Source organism: Megalops cyprinoides, chromosome 9 (assembly GCF_013368585.1).
Source record: "Megalops cyprinoides isolate fMegCyp1 chromosome 9, fMegCyp1.pri, whole genome shotgun sequence".
NCBI lineage: Eukaryota > Metazoa > Chordata > Actinopteri > Elopiformes > Megalopidae > Megalops > Megalops cyprinoides.
In genome coordinates, this window is record NC_050591.1 from 37,898,219 (window position 1) to 37,919,418 (window position 21,200).

Genomic DNA, 21,200 nt, shown 5'->3' on the forward strand with positions numbered 1-21,200 from the left:
GCCTGGCTCCTCGGCTCTTTTCACCACTTTGATTTACCTGGCTGTTTTCTCCAGGAAGGAGGAGAGTGGAGGGGAGAGCTGGCTGACCCGTGTGGGAACGCCGCACTACAGAGCCGCTCAGTGATGCTGGGGACCCCCATTTACGCCAGCCTCACCCCCAACACATTCACTCTGCAGGTGCACTGCTTACCTGTGCGGGCTGCAGGTTCAATGCCCAGGTGGGGCATTGTTGTATCCATGAGCAAGTGGCATAAACTGAGTTGCCAATATTCAGCAATATTTGGATATTACATCATTCTAAATAAAAATATGAGGTTTCCCTGCAAGCAAATCCCATCTACTAAGCAATTAATCAAAAAAGACAAAAGATTTGCTATTTAATGCCCTCAGAAGGTTTATGACATCCATGCCCCTATGCCCATAATAGGGGAGATTAGAGAGACCCAAAAATATAGCCCCAGTGTGGGGCAGCTGATGGGCCTGGACCTGAGTCTGGAGCAGGAGGGAAGCAGGGGGACGGGATGGGAGAGGAGATGAGAGAGACTGCAGCCTGATCCCTGTTCTCGTTATGCAGACACTGGTCCCGTTATGCAGACTCTGGTCCCTTCCGCTCCAGACAGGACCGGGACATTAATGTCACTGCGCTCACAGCTGCAGCCACATCTGTGAGACCCCCTCACTCGCCTCTCTCTGTGCTTCCTGCCCTGCAGTGACCCTGCTGTACAGTCACTGATCACAGATCAGCCTCGTCTCACTGCTGCGACCTCTGCCCTCACACAGGAGCACTGAAGCAAGGGCCATCCCCCCACACGCTCACACACAGGCCACGGCTACTGCCACACAACACTTCCCACAATGCACGCGCTCGTTTGAGGACAGGCACTACTCCGCTGACACCACCCAAGCAACTCGCAGGGGCCCGGCCAACCACAGGATGGCACCTGAGAGCGGTGAGGCAAGAAAGCACCAACCCTTAGGCGAACGAAGCCTATTTATCCCAACTGTGGGACCCATGTCGGATAAGGCAGGTTTCGAACCCGGGCCATACGGCTCAGCCTGCATGCAAACTGAATGCCTCGCTGACTTTCTGAGCGCAGCTTAAACATGTGTGAAGCCAGCACTACAAAGAAGCAGATTCCCTGCTCCCCCACCCAGCAGCTGCAAAGCTGTAAACACAGCAAGGAGTGTAAAGCTGTCTGTGTCTGTCTCCTATCAGCCTCCACAGCCAGACTGCGACCCAGCTATCTGCTCAGCCCGCAAAGTTATTAGTGAGTCGCTGCGTATGAAAGGACCGCATTATTAGAGTGGATCGGTGTGGTTATCGGATAAAACCCTCACGAGGAGGGCTCAGTTTCGGAGCTTTAATTAGTCTTAAGCGGCCGGCGTCGGAAGCGCATGGCTCATTACTCTAATCCTATTAGAGAGAGAGAGACTGGGGAGAAAGAGGCGTCTGCACTGAGCCAGCATGCCCGGGGCTCTCTCTGGCTCTCAGATCATTTCTGGGGTACCCCTGTATGGTGCCAGGTCACGGGGTCAAACAAAGGTCAAAGGTAAAAATGAAAAAGAGCGGCTCACACCCTGTCAGAAGCGGCAGCGAGTTTTCCTACCGCTGCAGCCAAGGAGATCACGGGGGAAAATCACAGGAAATGCAGTACACTGTCAAAGGAAAACATTACCATGATAACAATCATCTGCAATTCTGCACCACAAGAAGCCAGTCGGTACCCCAACACCAAAACAGAGAGGAGAGAGAGAAAGAGAAAGAGAGAGAGAGAGAGAGAAAGAGAGAAAGAGATAGAGAGAGAGAGACAGAGAGAGAAAGAGAGAGAGAGAGAGAGAGAGAGAGAGATAGAGAGAGAGAGACAGAGAGAACGTGACAGAGAGAGAGGGAGTACAGAGCACAGAAAGTGGAACATATTGGCAGATGAGCAGCTCCTGCCGCTGTGGGGGAACAGAGAGTGGGGCTCCATTATCAGCATGTTAAAGAGCTCCGCTGCGGTGACGGGTGGAGTTTCAGCCCCTCTATAGCACACGGCTCAGGTCTGAGCCCCTCCGCAGGGTGTGGTCGGGGTCTGACTGCTCAGAGCTCCTTCACCTGCTGCACTTCATCCAAAGATCTCCAAGTAAAGCAGCCCTAACAGGTCCCAGATCAGTGCTCTCTGTGCTCTCCATTACCGCCTGTCTGACCCAGTTTCCAGAGAGGTCATGCTGTGCTTGTCCATTTCCTGTTTGGATGCTGTACCCAGCACGGGGTTATCTGAGGTCAAAGTCTGTTTACAAAGAGACAAACGGCCAGAGTCTCTCTCCACGTCAAACTCACGGCACAGATCCTTATCACACGCCAGGGTGAGGCTGCGTTCACTGCGATTAACAACAAAACCAGAGAGAAATCCTCCAGGCGCACAAACACGGAACAGATGACAGGCTGGCCTTCCAAAAGAACGAAACCAGTGGTCACTTTCAATCAGTTAAGAAGCTGTTTATTGGACCGACATATTCAGGAAGGACCCAAAGATGCCCAAAGCAGAACAAACAGGGTCTCCTCCAACACGCCCAAACTCAGACAGCCCCCACTGTGGGGTACAGACCAATGAGACCAGCCATTTCCAAACTCTCACTTTTGTTCTTTTACAGACTAAGCCATCTTCCACTGCTGAGCTGCATGCTTAGAACACCCTGTTCTCTGGGTTTAGTCTGACACTGACATTTCTGAGGCTCTGATTTTTCATTTCCTTCAGGAAAGCCCCATGTTATCCACACTCATTACTTCAGTATGAATGTGTGTGACAGAATGTTGACGAGGAACCAAAACTCGAAATTGCTGTAATATAACCCTGTTTTAAGTGCCAACAGCAGCAAGCCACATTAGCTAATCAGTCATAACCGCACAGATCAACAGCTGTTAACTGAAAGGAGGTACTGAGGCAGAGCGTTGGGTGTGCGGTTCCTCATCCTGCTCCGGGACTCTGCGGCTGTCAGCAGGATAACTCGCGTTCTGCCTGCCCACATTAAACAGGCCTCCGTAAGCGTGGCATTAATTAGCATCAAAAGGACATGAAATAAGAGCATCTCTGGCTGCTGCTCGCCTGGCTCCGCATGGCAAACTGAGAGAGAACGCTGCGGCATGCTTTCATCCTCAGCCAGACGCGGAGACACCCCGACGCCGGGACATCCCAGCACTCAGACGCCCCAACACGGAGACACCCCGACGCGGAGACACCACGACACGGAGACACCACGACACGGAGACAACCCGACGCCAGGACGTCCCAGCACTGAGACACCCCGACGCTGAGACACCCCGACGCGGAGACACCCCGACGCGGAGACACCCCGACACCGGGACATCCCAGCGCTGAGACACCCACAACAACACTGACACACCCTGGCACCCCGACACTGAGACATCCCGACGCTGGGACGTCCCAACACCAGGACACTCTGACACTGAGACACCCCGACGCTAGAACGTCCCAACACCAGGACACCCCATCACTGAGACACCCTGATGCTGGGACACGCCAAAGCTGGGACACCCCAATGCCAGGACACCAGGACATATCCACCATCCATCACCCATCACGGAGACAGATATCTGCTCTGCCACTCATTGTCATACAGCATCCAGCACAAGGTCATCAAGGGCCAAAGCCGGTTTACTCATAACAATGACAACCCAACGGGTCCTCACGGGTCAACACCCCCCTACCTGGTTAATTTGCTGGTTATTAAGAAGACAACTCTAATTATCAGAAACACCAGGACGAGATGATTAGCCTTTTTATCTTGTGAATGCCCTAAAGAGAATGTACTCCAAGAGGACAGAGAAGCTTCAGCTCAGAGCCGGGGCATGGCTGTGAGGAAGGGGACCTGTGAGAGGCTCGTGGGGGGGGGGGCGGCGGAGGGGGCGTGATTCGGCGGAACTCACCGCAGTGCGCGTGGCGAACATGTACTTGTCCCGCAGCTGGAAGCTGTCGACCCGCTCCAGCAGCACGCGGCGGTTCTGCTCGCTCTGGAAGAAGTCGGTGCTGCTCAGGATGCTGGACACGCCCTGCGGCTCACGCCGCTGCACCAGCACCATGGTGGGGGGGTCGTACGGCTCCACACCCCTGAGAAACCAGAAGGGTGCAGGTTCAAACCTCAGGTGAAACGCTTGTGTTGTACCCATTTGGTGAGACACTGAGCCCACAGCCAGGGCCTCACAGACGTCCATACAACAGACAAGAGGGACCAACAGAAAGGAACACAGAGTTTAAAAACCCCTCCTTTCGATCTGTGTGTCTGCCTTCATGACCTCAAACTCTGCTGGAGTGCTCCTGATAACTGCAGGGGAGGGCTCTACGGTTCCCAGAACCATGAGTCAGAGGCAGGAGGAGGCACAGAGAAACCTGAGGAGGGAAAGCCGAACCTCCAGCCTGGAGACAGCACAGCTCGAATAGGAAGCAGCAGTGTGGTATGACCCAGCTATGCTGTTAGGCTAACACTACTGAGGCTCTGGTTCTGATGCAGCTCACTTCAGAGACGGGCCTTAAAGCTGTTAAGCCCGTTCTTACAGCTGGCTCTCCATCCTCCTAGCAGGGGGTTAGGCTGTGGGAACGCGTGAATAAGACACTGTATCTGCCTCCAATTTCTAACCGGGAGGAAAATCGTTTTAGCAGCAGGGTGTGAGCTACACAAAACCCCGGGGATTACAGGCCTCTTAACAAGATTTTCAGCGCCAATCCGCACCGCGGCTTGCCTGGGGATTAGAATGTACAGAAATCCCAGCATGCTCTGCTCCTCCCTGTGTACTGCGTGCTGTTACAGGCGCGGCACACTGCTCACTGCCAGCGCAGGCGCGGGACGCTTCTCTGGCTTAGGCGATGATGTGCATCTGATTGTGACCAGGGCAGGCTATATGCTTCTCTACACTTACTGACTGACAGCACAGGGCAGTCTGAACTCACAGTGATTACTTTCCGGCTCCAATCCCCCCCTTCTTCCTGATCCGACCCCCAGAGACAAGCACACCCCACTGCAGGTGGGCATTATCTCAGGTATAGAGCTCCCCGGTACAGAGCCAATACCAATCCCCTGGTGCTGTGAGAGCTTTGCTATATGATCACCATCACCAAGGACACACCCCCTCTTTCTGCACGACACACCCCCTCTCCCTGCAGGACATGCAACCAATCCCTGTCTATTGTCATGTCATGGTTTCTTATACATAATTACTAATATAAATCTTACCAAAAGTACGACTTGACATGTTCTTGAATCAAAATCCACGTCTCACCAAAGTCATCTGATTTCCAGAGCTGCAGAAAGGAGGAGTTTGTTAATATTCACTCACAAGTACACCCACTGACACACACACACACACACACACACACACACACACACACACACACACACACGCTCACACAAGTAAATCCACATACAACCATACAATACACACGTGCAGACACACATACACTCTCTCTCTCGCTCGCTCTCTCTCTCTCTCTCTCTCACACGCACACACACACACACACACAGAGGGTTGCATGCAAGCACACCTACTGACACACACATACACACACACACACACACACACACACACACACACACACACACACAATACATACATGCAGGTAGTGACTCCCTAAGGCAGTGTACCTGTTCGTTGGTAGAGCTGTCTTTGTGAGAGCTGTGTACCTTTTTGTTGGCGTGAGAGCTGTCGTAGCCCAGTAGCAGATTGGGTCTTGTGCTGTGCAGCAGGAGGTCTGTGGGTTTGAAGGGAACAGAGAAGCCCTGGATGGTCTTGCAGAAGTCGAAGGTGTTCCACAGGTAGTTGTTAGTGGTGTCTGCGAAGATGTACTTCAGGGAGGACAGGAGGGAGAGAGACAGAGGTTAGGCATGACAGCCACTGAGACTGAAACGGAGAGCGGACTGTCTTACGGATAAGTGCAGCGTTATCCATCAGAATGAATGCACACTGATATGTGATATCAACCACAAACACACAAATAGATAGCTACAAATGCAAAAACCATATTCCATTTTTATCACCAACCAGAACAGGGCAGTAACATGAAGACCTGAAAAGAGAGGTTAATCAGTCTAAGAATGAGAATCAACAACCCTCCCACTAATCATATGGAAGAGCAGGAAGGAATATTTCCACTGCAGACACAAATTGTGCTTTTCACTCTTTTCACATCCAAGTGACTCGCACTACAAATGTGTAGGTACTGTTCACAGACTGACCCTCTTGTTGTCAGCCGGGCTGTGGTAGAACTGGGCTATTGCCTGCTTTGCCTTCGACTTCGGGGGCAGCTGGAACCGGTCCAAGATGGTCGTGAAAGTGGTGCCATAGTCATACGACACGTAGACCTGCCCAAGGGACAGACAGATGAACGGACGGGCAGAACAAGACAGTCAGGAGTTCAGGACATCAGCTCAATGCGGTAAGAACGCAACTTTCTGTAAATAATTTACAGCAACACACATCCCATGTTAGACATTGATGCAGGTTTTATTTGAATAAATAAATGATGAAGATTCCAAACCCCTCATCTAACAGGAACATCAGAACCCAAAACAACAAAATTAAACCAATTTAAAGCTGTAAGGTGCTGTGAGTCATCTGGTTGATTAGCTAGCCTGGTGAGGAAAGGCTGGTAGAGACACAGTCAAATAGCTACTGCACATTCTGCAGATACGCAAGATGTTAAAATGTAGACCATGATTTCTTTTTAGTCTGATTTGTTATCAGTTACTTGCATTCCCAGCTCGGGGGAATCGCTGACCTCAGGAGAGATGTAAACTGAACCAAACTCTGTGTGTAGCAAAGCATGCTGGGAAAATGAGATAAGAAGGGTGGAAGCACTGGGTGCAGTTAAATGTTCCTGTCAAAAAAAGGAAGTCGGAGAAAAGTCTGAACTGTGTGTGATTAAATCAGTGAATGAATAAACCATTTTTTGGCTGTTTTGGCTGTTTGGTAGCAGTCTCTGGGGCGGTGTTCGGGCAGGGTTCGGGCAGGTTTCGGGCTAGCCGGGCCTCCTCACCGAGCTGGTGCTGGAGCTGGACACGCCCGCGCCATCTCTGGCCAGCGCCACGATCACGTTGCTCTTCTCCCCCGCCCAGTGCACCACCATCTGGTTATGAGAGTCATTCAGGTTCGCCTGCGAAGACAAGAGGACACAGGTACAGCAAACTGCCTCTGTCCCTCCCAAACACACAAAACACAGCCTCTGTCCCTCCCACACACACAGCCTCTGTCCCTCCCAAACACACAAAACACAGCCTCTGTCCCTCCCAAACACAAAACACAGCCTCTGTCCCTCCCAAACACAAAACACAGCCTCTGTCCCTCCCACACACAAAACACAGCCTCTGTCCCTCCCAAACACACAGCCTCTGTCCCTCCCAAACACACAGCCTCTGTCCCTCCCACACACAAAACACAGCCTCTGTCCCTCCCAAACACACAAAACACAGCCTCTGTCCCCAACAGAAGCAAGGCTGCTCTTATTAACCTGAGCATTTAATAATTTCAATGGCTCAGCAAACACAGCAGCTAAAAACATTGCATCCATGGCACATCCCAGCAGAGAGCAGGACGCTGTGCAGCCCTGGGGAGACGCTACCGGCCAGTGTTAAAGGACCGCAGGTGTGTGGATCAGTCAGAGCGAGAGCCCCGCCTCCCAGTCACAGCCAGAGCCCCGCCTCCCAGTCGCAGCCAGAGCCCCGCCTCCCAGTCACAGCCAGAGCCCCGCCTCCCAGTCGCAGCCAGAGCCCCGCCTCCCAGTCGCAGCCAGAGCCCCGCCTCCCAGTCGCAGCCAGAGCCCCGCCTCCCAGTCACAGCCAGAGCCCCGCCTCCCAGTCACAGCCAGAGCCCCGCCTCCCAGTCGCAGCCAGAGCCCCGCCTCCCAGTCACAGCCAGAGCTCCGCCTCCCAGTCACAGCCAGAGCCCCGCCTCCCACAGGCAGGCAGGTGTCCCGCCTCAGTCCCCGCACGGCTGTCCCAGCCCAGGCTGAGCTCTGCATTTAAATGCTGCTGCTGTGCAAACCGCTGCCCACCCTCCCTCTCACTCCTCCACTTCCTGTCTGCTCTTCAGCCGCCACTGGCACCACGGAGCACGGAAACAGCAAACAAGCAGACGGCCTCTCTCCTGCAGGAGGGCAGCCTCTCCAGCACTCAGTGCCAGCTGTGCCGCTGCAAACCGCCTCCCGACCCCAGCGCTCTTAATCACCGCATTCATCTCTGCACACAAAGGCCTGCTTTCTCTACGTTCTGCCTTTTCAGAGGAACAGAACTTTGACATACTTTGTAGGGTCCACTGAAACCCCAGTGCAACAGGGCACAGTGCCTGGCTCCCAGCATCACTGCGTTTCTCCCTCCTGAGACACCTGAGTCTCCACACCCACCTAAAGAGCGCTCCCTGCGCTACAGAGGGAAAGCACAGCTAGCCTCCCTCTGAGAAGAGCTGCCTGTGTTACAGAGGAAATGCTCTCTGTGTTACAGGGGGGAAGCTGCCTGTGTTACAGAAGAACACTCTCTGTGTTACAGTGCCAATGACAGATCTAAATAAAGAGAATTCCGATTCTGTGAGGATAAAACCTCTGTGAATGGTGTTCCTCATTCACAGGTGAGAGAGGATCCTATCTGGAGGCCGTCAGACTGCCTCCAATCCTATTACACATGGCCAAGATTTAAGCCTCCACAGCCCCAATATTCAAAATCTTATTTTCTGAAAACAAAGGAACAAATTCAACGGAGAACTTTTGTCAACACAAATCCGATTCGAATTCCACGTGAACCATTTAGGTTCTAATGTGCTGAGTCAATGTGCAAAGACAGCACATAGTTCTACAAACACACACACACACACACGCACATACACACAGACATGAACACACATGAACATACATGCACATACACACAGACCTGCACACACACATGCACACACTTACAACAGGACCTGCTTTTCAAACATATTCCTTATTTGATAGGAGATGCCAGTATGAGACCTTAATGTTCTTTACCCTCTAAGAGGGCAGAAAGAAGCTGTCTGCCTCACCAGGCTGTGGCCTCAGAGTTAGCTGGTCAGCAGGACAAATCACAGGGACATACCTCACGCCTCTGCTGGGACACACACCTCATGCCCACGCTGGGACAGACACCTCACGCCCCCGCTGAGACACACACCTCACGCCCACACTGGGACACACACCTCACGCCCCCGCAGGGACACACACCTCACGCCCACACTGGGACAGACACCTCACGCCCACACTGGGACACACACCTCACGCCCCCGCTGGGACAGACACCTCACGCCCACACTGGGACAGACACCTCACGCCCACGCTGGGACACACATCTCACGCCCACACTGGGACACACACCTCACGCCCACACTGGGACACACACCTCACGCCCCCGCTGGGATACACACCTCACGCCCCCGCTGGGACAGGTACATGGGTGTCAGCAATATGACAGTGAGTCCTTCAGAGCAGCCTGGAGCTGCACATATTCACAGGGACTCTGACAGTAGTGAGGTCTGTCACCACAGCGTTGGGGGGGTGACTAGGACACCCCTTCCCCCTCGGGGGGCAGTTCTGGGGAGTATGAGCGCAGGTCCGCAGCACACTAGCAGTCCCAGACACACGGCATTCCTCTGCGCTGAAGTGCGTAAGCGCACTGATAGCATCTGACACTGCGCTGAAGTGCGTAAGCGCGCTGATAGCATGTGACAGGCTGGAAGTGATCGTGCAGCAGTCAGACGCAGGGAGGCCGTCCGGAACCCTGCACTCTCCGCTTTCACTCACAATCCCTCACACTCCAAACGCCTCGCTGGCGGGACGAGCACTTCTGCTCCTTATCTCCCTCACCCTCACCCCCACCTGGAGCATGGCATGCTGGGATACACACACACACACACACACACACACACACACACACACTCACTCATACCTCACACACTCACACATACCTCACACAGACACACCACACACACACACTCACACACACACACACAAACACACAAATCTCACACATCTCTCACACAGACACACACACACACACACACACACACACCTCAGAGCAGAGGCTCCTGACAGACAAGCAGGGTCTCTGGATGAACACTTAGCATAAGCCTGGAAAAGCTTTGTACACTTTTCTTTGTCTGAGCCCATAATGAAGAGGTTGAAGGGTACGAGGTGTAAAAACAGGATTTTTTTAGGTTTCTCTCAACACTGGCCCCTCCCCCATCCTGCTGCAGGGGAACCAAACAGAGTAAAACTCAAAACAGTCCCCTCCAAACCTGAGTGATACGTGCCCGAGAGAGAGCATACAGACGCAGGCTGGGCTGAGGCTGGTCATGAATGAAATGGCTGAGATCCGCCCTTCCTGATCCCAGCTGCATTTTAACCCCCTTCAGAAGACTGCTGCCTGCAAATGCGCAGGAGAGGCTGAAGAGGTTAACGTGCTCTGGAAGGTTCTGTCACCCATTACCACAGACAGCTTGACCGTAGTCTCAGCCTGCACACTCTGACACTCTCTGTCCAAAACTCCAAACACCCTTCACCACCACCATTATAGAGCCTCTCAAAGCCCTAATGAGTTCCCTCACCATGCTGTAGGGCCCGTTAGCAGAGCTTTACTGTTCAGTGCTGGTGTGTTGTCCTGGGGAGTGTTCATGCATGTAATGTACAGACTGCCATACCCCCCAGGTACTCAGTTCACCTTTAGTAAGTTCCATCCTTGTTTTGTACAATGCAGGCTGTTGTGTGAGTGTCGTTAGGAGGGCTGGTCTGAAAGATGTTCTGCATGTTGTTTTAATTAACACCAATTCATGGTGAGTCAACACTGCATAACCACAGCTGCCAGCAACACTACTCTGTCTCTGTCTCTCTTTCTCTCTCATGCCAGCACTTTCTCTCTCTCTGTCACCAGCACCCCCCTCCCCCACCACCAATACTTTCTCTCCCTGCTCTCTCACTCTATCATTCTCTCTCTCCTTCATTAGGACTCAGCTCAGCCACTGTGCAGGTGTCTCTGTCCCACACAGTGCCAAAACACACCGGCACACCCCCCCACCCCCGCCCCTGGGTGAAAAAATGAGCGAAAGGAACGTCACTTTCCCGTGGAGTCTCTCCTGAGAGGGGCGAGCGGGCTGAGCGGGGCGAGCGAGGAGAGCGAGGCGAGGTGAGTGTTTACACTCTCCTAGCATTTCCTCATGCATTATTCAGCCGCGGCAGGATGGGACAGGTCATGTGACTGCTGGGAGGACTGAACCGATGACATCACCTCTGCAGCAGGGGTTCTGCCCCCCCCCCGCATGCCGTTTCATCCGGCCAATCACAGCCCTGCTGCACCACTGCCCTGTGGCCACAACGCCAGGCCCTCTCAGGGCTTCACTGCTGTAGCACCGGCTAAAACAGGAAACGCTCCCTGTGAACCTGCTTTACACATTTTCACAGGGGGAAGACCGTGGCTTCATAGTAAATTCGCAGCCTCTCTTTCTCCTCTGAGGTCTCTCTCCTCTGGCCATTTGGGCTGGGATGGAGAGCTCCATGTCTGTGTGCGAGGACAGCCAATGAAAAGAAAGCATTTGGGCAAGAGCGCCCCCATCTCAATTTGTCACCAGGTGCTCATTCCCTCCCAATGCAGCAGATAATGGTAATTACATGGCAGCTGGTACACTGCCGCTCTTGGTTATCACAGCGTTTTAAATTCTGGCAGAGGAACCTGCAGGAGGCAGAGGCATGTGGGACCAGCGGTTGCAGGTTCCATTCCCCAAAGGGGCACAGCTGCTGCACCTCTCAGCAGGCCCGGAGTTTGCTTCAGTAAATATCCAGCAGCAGAGATGGAAGCTCTGTCTCTCTGGACCAGAGAATCTGCAGCAAACAGTCTCAACTGTAACCAGTGTCTGCAAAAGCAACACTTCAGTCTCGCAGTGCTACACAACTGTTTTCATTAGGATAATGTTAAAAGAAGCGGGCCCCCAGATCAAAGATCTGAGAGACCGCGCTGCTGCAGGCCACGTGATCTGTCCTTGGGGAAGCTGCTGTAAGAACACGACAGAATTAGAGGCCTCGAGAAAGCCCAAACAGCATACAAGAAGAGAGAGACCTCAGTTATGATTCCATTTCATTACGGCTATGATGGAATATTCTGCCAGACACAGAGGTACAGACTCAATCACTGTCCATCTTCCCCTGTCTGACACAAACCAGCCCCGAACCGCAAACAGTCACCTCAACTCACAGCACATCATTAAACCACTTTGTGAGTTTGTGTACACATGCGCGCACACACACACACGCATGCACGCATGCAAGCAGGCACGCGCACGCACACACACGCACACACACACAGATCACAGGCTGTGGGCTCTGACTGCAGATCAGCCTCAGGTGGTTAGAATCTCTGTCTGCTGCAGCTCCAGAAGCAGCACTGGAGGGGTTAAACATCAGTAGGAACTCAGGCGCATGGTGGGGCGAGACTGCACCCTTCAGCAATGCGTTTTCTGATTGGCTGGTTCCAGCTACAAACCCATCTCCTCCAATCACAGGCGTGTACAGGGAAAAGGTGAAATGGTGTGTGGATGGAGCAGGAGACACAGGAACACAGACAGAGCGAGTGCCAGTCTCCGCCAGGATGGCACCAAACGGCTGCCCACCTGTCAGACGATCTAATCAGCGCTCACAACAAAGGCTGGTGAGCCAGCCAGCCAATCATGTGGCTTCATCTGGTTTCATCAGTTTCATCAAAAAGGGAGCGTGACCTGCTGAAGTGTCTGTCGACAGCTACATCAGCTAACTGTCACCATTACTGCCGCTAAGAATAACGGCATATTTCCAAAGGCTGAAACATCACCACAGTCAGGTACAGGAACTGAACCAGGTGGAGTCGAACCAGCACACCTTTACAGCAGTCCTGGCTCAGTGTCACTGAGGTGGAATCAGGGTGAAGACCTGAAGACCACACAAATCTGAGAACAGAATCTCACCTGACAATAATGCAAAAGACAGGCCTTTCCAACCTCAGACCCTTTCCATTCCACAGCACAGCACATGCATAAAAACACATAAAAAAAGGATAAAACTAGACTTTCCACAGTTGAATGTTAGCGAAATTCTATAAAGCGGGTAAAAAGTGATGGAATTCTTTAGTGAGAGAGACAGCGTGTGTGTGTGTGTGTGTGTGTGTGTGTGTGTGTGTGTGTGTAAGAGAGAGAGAGAGAGTGAGAGAGAGAGAGATGGAGTAACACAGAGAGAGACAGAACGTGCACCAAGACCAAAATCACCATGAATACTAAACCCTCAAACACTGAGTGTGGGACGCCGGGCGAAGCCAGACAGCGGAAAGGAAAGTTATCAAAGGAAGCCAATACACCAAACAGCAGCAGCTGACACAACTCCAGTCCAGCTGAGTAATAACTCTTCAAAACAAAATCCCTGCAGACTGTGTGTGTGTGTGTGTTTGCTGGTGGGTTTTACACACAGATACATGGCCAGATATGTGTAAAAACCAGTTTCACTTTACTAAAATAAGAAATGCATTACACCCAATTACATCAGGTACCAGACCGCATTCAGCAGCTGGTGACAAGGTCCCTGAAATGTCCACAACCTTCCAGAGACTGGGTGGTCCCAACAGGGAGCCACTCATGAGCTCTGCAAGCAGAGGCACAAACTGCCACCCGGCTCTGTAGTGGTTTATTCAAACTGGCGCGTTTGGAGAGGGCACTGTGCTTTCAGCAGTCAGATCTGTCACCTTTACCAAGTTCTGCCACTACTGCCTGCACAGACTCCCACTGCAAATCAAGGCTGGAACGCAGCGAATGCCTGTACTTTCACCTGCTACATTACATTACATTACATTACATTACATTACATTACATTACATTACAGGCACTCAGCAGGCACTCCTAACCTGAGCAATTTACACAGCGCATCTAATAAAGTGGTATGAAAAGCACAAACAGGGCACTGCTAACCACACATGAATAAACATCAGTGCTAAGCATAGTGTTGAGATCACAACTGTTACAAACAGTATGTACAACTAAAGGACTCTGTCATTCCTAATGCTCATGCAATTAAACCTCCACATACCATTACATAAAACTCTAAAATATACTTCCACCTGTATAATTGCACTTAAGAGGGACATAGGATTGGGACATTTGATGGGTGGGGTGGGTCCCATCCTGGGGAAGCTGAGTGCAGTGGCCTGGCCGCTGTGTCAGGGTCAGGCGATCCGCTGAAGCTGAGAGGGCAGAATTCCCCTCAGCAGGCCACACCAGAGCTCTGTAGCAGAGGAGAGCCATCACCAGCAGCGGTGAGGGGAGACCAGGCAGGGTGAGACACTGGAGACATTGTGGAGTAATGGAGCAGGATTCTGCATAAGCTGCACAGGTGTGACATCCAGGGAGCTGCAGCAGCAGTTTAGCACAAGCGCTGTACAGACACACTGAGCTCAGCGCTACGCAGTCTGAGTAGCGCCTTTTAACACAGACGACTGTGAAGCGCTCAGAACTCCCTGAGCTTCTTTACATGATGGAGGCTGAAAGCCCCCCCCCCAGCCCCCGCCACCCACAGCCTGAGTGAGGAGGAGTGAAGTGCGTCTCAGACAGCCTGATAAACAGAATCATTCTGTACTCTGCAGAAAAAGGCCCTTGATCAACAAGCACAGGCATAACAGCACAGGGAGAGGCTCACGCGAACACCACACTGCTAATTCCTGCTGCTTTCCTGAGATCCTGACATCACCTCCACCTGCCTGTCAAATTCACCCGAGCGGCCTCAGCACCCGGCCTCACAGGTGCCCTCACTAACGACAGCAAACCTGGCCAGTCACACCTACGTGAGGGACCAAATTCCAGCTTCATTACAAGAGCAGGCACAGACTACCACAGCTGTTTTTAATGGGCTTTCCCCCCAAGTCAGCCATAGACCAGTCCAGCAAGCACCGACATAAAGGTCATGCTTCTGGTGTTCACTGTACCCAGCTTACTTTAGATCATGAGCTGGGGTTGGTGTGGAACAGGGGAAGGGAGAGGTTGTGTGTGTGTGCGTGTTTGTGTGTGCGTGTGTGTGTGTGTGTGTGCGTGTGTGTGTGTGTGCGTGTGTGCGTGTGCGTGCGCGTGTGCCCGTGTGTTTGTGTGTGCGTGTGTTTGTGTGTGCGTGTGTTTGTGTGTGCGTGTGCGTGTGCGTGCGTGTGCGTGTGTGTGTGTTCGCGTTTGCGTGTTTGTTCCTGTCTCCTAGTTCATTCCGTTATTTTAAGCCCGAGTGGAGGCCAGTTGTCTTTACAGATTTAGGAGACTGTCCTCTCAGCAGGATCGGTTAAATATTGATACACTCCTGCTTTTAGGCCATTTAAAACCTAAGGCTGGATCCCAGGAAAACGAGGCCAGGTTACTAAGTGCTCTCAGTTAGCATGGACTTCACAGCCCTCACTCACAGACTCATTTTCCAAAACACAGGGAAAACACAGATGTACAGGGCGTGCCCATACCAAACACCAGCTCAGAGGCCTGTGCAAAGACTAAATACAGGCGCCCGACCTTCCTGCCCCGGGTCTGTACTGCGTACCCCCCTCTCAGTCAGTCCTGAGCGCTGCTCCACAGCACAGCGGGGAAGTCAGCAGCCTGCACTGCTGATGCCACCAGCTGCAGGAGGCCCAGCACAGGAAGGCCTGAGTTTCAGAAATGGAGTCTGACCCTGACCCTGCTCCAGAGGTGCTTTATCCTCTCCTTCCAGACTGTTGACCATCTACACCCCCCCCCCCCCCCCCCCCCCACACACACACACACACACACACACACACACACACACGCACACACACACACACGCACACACAAACACACACACACACACACACACACCACAGACAGCAGTGGATGTTTTTTTTCCCACAGATGGAGGAACATGCTTTTAAAGGGACTGTAGGATTCCTGCAGAGCACAGCAGCACGGAGAGGAGCAGCTGCATCTCCATGACGATCACAGCTCCGCATTGGGGCCTTCCCACACTCCCTACGGCTGCTCGTACGGGCGAGAGGAACCAGCCCCCCGACTCATGCAGCTGCTTCCACATGGGAGTCAGACATTACACTACATTACAGACAGCAGCATGGAAGAGAAACCAGCCGCTCAGGAGCATCCAGCAAGTTCAGTGCTTTCAGTGCTCTCCACACAGGGTTTCACTGCTCTCAGACCAGCAAAACCAAAGCGTCTCCCACTGCTTTCAGTGCTCTCCACACAGGGTTTCACTGCTCTCAGACCAGCAAAACCAAAGCGTCTCCTCACACAAACACACATACACACACACACACACACACACACACACACACACACACACACACACACACACACACACACACACACACAAACAAACACACACAAACACAAACACACTGGGGTCCTGATCTAGCACAGCTGGGATATGAACCCAGACTGAACTGTTAGACCTTCACTTTCAATAGCAAAATTAAAGACCGTTTTTACTTAAAATGACCAAGCACAACCACAAAATATACACAGTACATGCACTGAATGGATGTAAATTCCCCACACACACACACACGCCCGCCCGCACGCACGCGACACACACACACACACAGTACCCATGTCCCCACACTCACCCAGCAGCAAAGCTTTGAAAGTCACTCAGTCGTGAGGCTGATTGCAGACTGTTTTATGAACAGCCCGCAACATAAGCATGCCCAGGACAGTGTGCTGACATGCCAAGCAGAGAAACTATATAAATTAAGCCTGACTGAGTCATCCTATACTCACCCTTTCTCCTCAGTCCCATCCAGACCACACCCTGAGGTAGAACACTCACATCTCAAAAAGGAAACTCCACACCATTCAGTGGGAACGATCTGCTCACCAGGCTATGGATCAGATCTGACTCTGTCCCTGCTGAAGGACAGGGCTCCATGACAGGGTTCCCTCAAACATCCCAAGCCAAAGAACCACTGAATGAGCAAATGGGGTTTCTTGCATCTTAACATCTGGTCAGATATTGAATGAAAACATTTTTTTCTGAATAGACAAAACCGCAGAGACCAGTAAGAGGGTTCAACACCAGGCCCAGCACAGTCCTAGACACCCTCTAAACTATCAGCAGACTAATGAGGCTACTTATGCTCATGTAGCGGAGCTGAAGTGATTAGCTCGTGTGAGTCCTGCGTAAAGCCTTAGGTAGCGGGTAGCAGGTAGCCGAGTGGTTGCAGCGGCTACGTCACTCCCCCTGAGACCTGGTTAAGTAGCGTTGTCGCCGACAGGCTAACGGCAATTTGCCTTTAGCTCAACTGGCAACGACGCTGGCTTTAAGGGGTTGGCAGCGAGCAGTAAGAACCTCGGTTCGAAACTCGCTCGCTCGCCGACCCACGTAACATCACATTAAAAAAAACACAACGCAAGAGACCACCTGTTACACTCAATCACCTGTTCTCGTTATTAAACCTCCCGTTTAATATAATCGTACATTACACTCGCCAGGCAGTGATTAGTTCGATCAGTGAGAATGTGCAGTGAAGATTACACAGTATGCGTTTCTTGTTTCTCGTTTGTTGATTTGGATTACTGACGTCTCAGTGGGTACTGATCCATAGTTTTGGAATCGCTGCTCTCTGATGTGCAGACCGTTCAGTGGGACGGAGGTCAAAAACAAGACGCTTTCAAAGACGCACGCAGAACTTTCACATACAGCTCCGCCAAGACAAAAAACAGTGCCAACTGCAACGGCGGCCAAGACACGGCTGTGACCGAGTATAGTCCAGCGCAGTGTCATGGGCCTTTTCGGGCTTAATTCACTGCTGATAGTCAATTATAATGTCCATTTTGGCCATATTCGGCTGAACATGGCCACGAAACCAAGAGCTCAGGGTTGTTCCTTTTGAGATTTTATACAAGTGTTAAGCCAACACATATTATCGGTCTGACTGAAATTAGGTAGACACGAACAATTCACAATACTATGCTTTGCACATCTAAGATCGACGATACTATTTTGTAAGCGCTCAATTATCATTGTCTTTATTTATTTTTGCCTCCATAGTCTGAAAAAACATTAGTAAAAATATTGCAAGGTGACATTTTTGGCACTAAATATAAAAACACTGTAACAAATCAAAAAAAACAAAGATAGAACGGTATGTTCATACAGTGTTGTAAAATATGTTGCCAGTTACCTTTGCCAAACCATTACTTTTAGCGGAAAAAAACGCAACAGATTTGTAGGAAGTTCAATGAATAAATAATAGAAAACTAAGACATTTTGCTACATTCCATGGTCTTAAGTACAGAGATGTTGAGTAAAGAAGTAAACAGACTATGACAGGAACTCAAACGCAAGCCTTACTGGAAGTGTGTTGTGAAACTCGAGTCTCCCAAGGCGTTTTGCATGGTAGGACTGAATGCTACAGTTTTAGTAAATACGTATGCTAACTGTTGACACATATCAAGTTAACTTAGGTGGAAAAACATCTGCAAATCTGTTTACACGCTCGGCGCACGCTCAGGCGCCGATTCGTTTGAATAAATGGTCAGTTTATAGAGATGAAACTGCCACATCAAAGAGGGTGACGCGCAGGAACGAACTTGACCGAAGGTGAACTCCAGATTATCTTGCGCTAGCGAGATTATTCTGAGTAGCAACAAACCTAAAATGCATAGATCGCTGTACAACACTTCTACCGTTGCGGTTAGGATTACCTACGCATATTCCCTTGCATGAGCAATGCTTGGATAATGGCGTTTAAAACGTGAAGTCATTCAGCAGAACGTGCAGTCTGAATGGCTGTCATTCTGAGTCGAGGCGCAGCAATTGCGTAAATTCCACTGTATTTCCTATTTTAACGTGTAATTCAAATTAGATGTGAGATTTGCTAAATTTCACATTTTCTTCACATTGTAGTAAGATAGGTAGACGATATAATTCAACAGCATTACTGAAACATAGATACGCAGTGATTTATAACGTTAACACTGTAACTAATTTGTTTACCATTGCTACGAGTTTCTCCATAGCCTTGGTAGTTACCTGGTTAGTTTTCTGATCGCAAATAAATCCAGCTAGGTAGGTAGTTACTCTTTTTAAATCTCTGATTGTTAGCAAGACCTCTTAATTGTGACATATCTGACAGTGTATGCACCATGGGGATATCATTTTAAGATAGCGGGTTAGCTAACGAGGCGGTTAGCTGTCTGACAGTTTTCTATCTACAGCACCAACAAGGCTATTTGTTGGCCAAAAAGTGCAGGAGCAAAGCTGAGTTTCTCCTCCCCGCTGTGGGAGTAGGACACCTCCGTCCGATAGTTTGTCTTACATTAACGTTTTTAACCATTTTTCATTCCTTTCCTGTGGCACTCCTAGCCAGTCCTGACACTGCGCCCCGGGCTTACCTTTCCGTACACCTTGGGCAGCGGTGATTCCGCAGCGCTTCTGCGATCGCGATGCTGATGCGTCGCTGAAGCTGCTTTGCGCTCACTGCCTCCAAGCAGCCCTGATCTGCGGGTCTCCACACCAAGCTGCCTGTCGTTAGCACTGACCCACGAAAAACCCCTGTCCTGCGGAAGCATGAAACGCTGGTCTCTGTGAAGCCAAAGAGTGGACGAAAAAGCCCCAGGGGCCGCGCATAACAGCAGATATACTGTAAAGCGAAGAGGAGACAGCATCTTGCATGACCGCCGCGGCGCCATGTTTGCAAGCTTCTCCGGTGCGCTCAGAAGAGCGCCCTCGTCTGGCCAGCAGCGATTAAGGGAAACATGTGAATGTCATCAAACACTCCGAGCCAAATTAAATCATCTTAATGGACTTAATTTCGCTTAGTGTATTTTTATCTTTTTCTTGTTACCTCAGATAAGATGATATATTTTCAGAGATTCGCTGATCAAACGGTGACAAGTTAGATATGTGAGGAGGTTAGCTAGCCACAGTAGTCAGTACAGAGTTAGATAAGAAATGGACGTCGGCCAATGATTTAGGAACAAAGGAATTCGCATTTGGAGGCAAGGTGTTAAGGTCAAATTTCCTACGCTATCACAGTTGTGTACATCTCTGATAGACTGTAGAACACAATGATACCTTCTTAATGCCTAAGAAAAAGATCTGTTTGTCAGCGGCGACATAAATAGCTCAGAAATGCATATTGAGACATGGGTAATCTGACTTAAAACATAAAGACATTCGATTAATATGACGCACATTTTTGTAAAAAGAAACTCGTATTAAGTGTATGTGCGCAAACAACCGCCTCTCCTCTACGACACGCACGAGTTTGTCATTAAAAGTAGCCTACTAGAATAGTTCAAATAGGCTGCATCTCAATGAAGTCCCGTCCTTATCCCAACGAATCATTAAACAGTGTGCTAACTGTAGGTATGAAAACTGCAGTAACTCAGGCTCTGGTCCTGTAGCGTATGATTTTGGTTTGTGGTAGGTCTGGAGATGCGGTTCGCTGTCACTTCGCGATGCTTTGGTGGGGCTTACGGGAATACACTGGTCTTGGTGGGTAAAACGAAGCCCGCAACGCTGTGGAAATTCCTGCGTCTCGGCGAGCACGCAGATTGCGAAATGCATGCCATGTGTTTGATAATGACTTTCACCCCAACTATGCACGCACTCAAACGGCAGTTGCGAAATTGAAGAGACAGTTATGCTCTGAGGTGGATCAGGAGGTGTAGGCCTACAGCATTTGACTGACGAAATATAATAAAACATAATATAAAAATTCATAGTGGACACAATAGTATTCAAGAGAGTTTTAATTCATACTGCAAGTAACTAGGTTGATTGTGTATCTGTGACGCATTTCCACAACAGCGGTTTTAGCAATAATACAGGCTAAAATTTGGGGAGACGGGTCAAATCTGATTGAATTCGGCTGGGGATTCAGAATGACTGTGTGCACTGACAACGGAGATACAGGCCTAAATGTAATGCAATAAACGCCAAAAGTATACAGTTTCGACATCTTAAAGAACGATGTTAATCAGTCATTGCTGTCACTGTCCAGTAAAATGCAGCAGAGTACGAGTTGAAATGGTTGTCACTTTAAATAACTAATACAAAATCAGACAGCACAGATCTGAGTGACCACAGAAACAAGCCGTGGAAGAGTCTGCTTTATCAGCCTTCAACAAGCGTAGGATCTGAGCGCACTGAAATATGGAAGTGAATGCTTTACCATGTCGGTGACGGCAAAGTTTAAGA

At 50.6% G+C, this 21,200-nt stretch overlaps 1 protein-coding gene across 2 annotated transcripts in view; it reads right to left on the minus strand.

Moving 5' to 3' along the window:
• Positions 1-19,687, minus strand: part of LOC118783067 (sortilin-related receptor-like) — a 50,666-nt gene extending 30,979 nt beyond the window's left edge. The window contains exons 1-6 of one of the 2 annotated variants that reach the window (XM_036536741.1): positions 19,391-19,687; positions 7,029-7,145; positions 6,229-6,354; positions 5,677-5,838; positions 5,230-5,297; positions 3,929-4,109 (exon numbers count right to left, since the gene is read on the minus strand). In XM_036536741.1, coding sequence (XP_036392634.1) covers positions 3,929-4,109; positions 5,230-5,297; positions 5,677-5,838; positions 6,229-6,354; positions 7,029-7,145; positions 19,391-19,687 — 951 coding nt within the window. Of the gene's footprint in view, positions 1-3,928; positions 4,110-5,229; positions 5,298-5,676; positions 5,839-6,228; positions 6,355-6,935; positions 6,994-7,028; positions 7,146-19,390 lie in introns of those variants that run through there. The other variant, XM_036536742.1, reaches the window with a different exon arrangement.
• Positions 19,688-21,200: the final 1,513 nt, after the last annotated feature.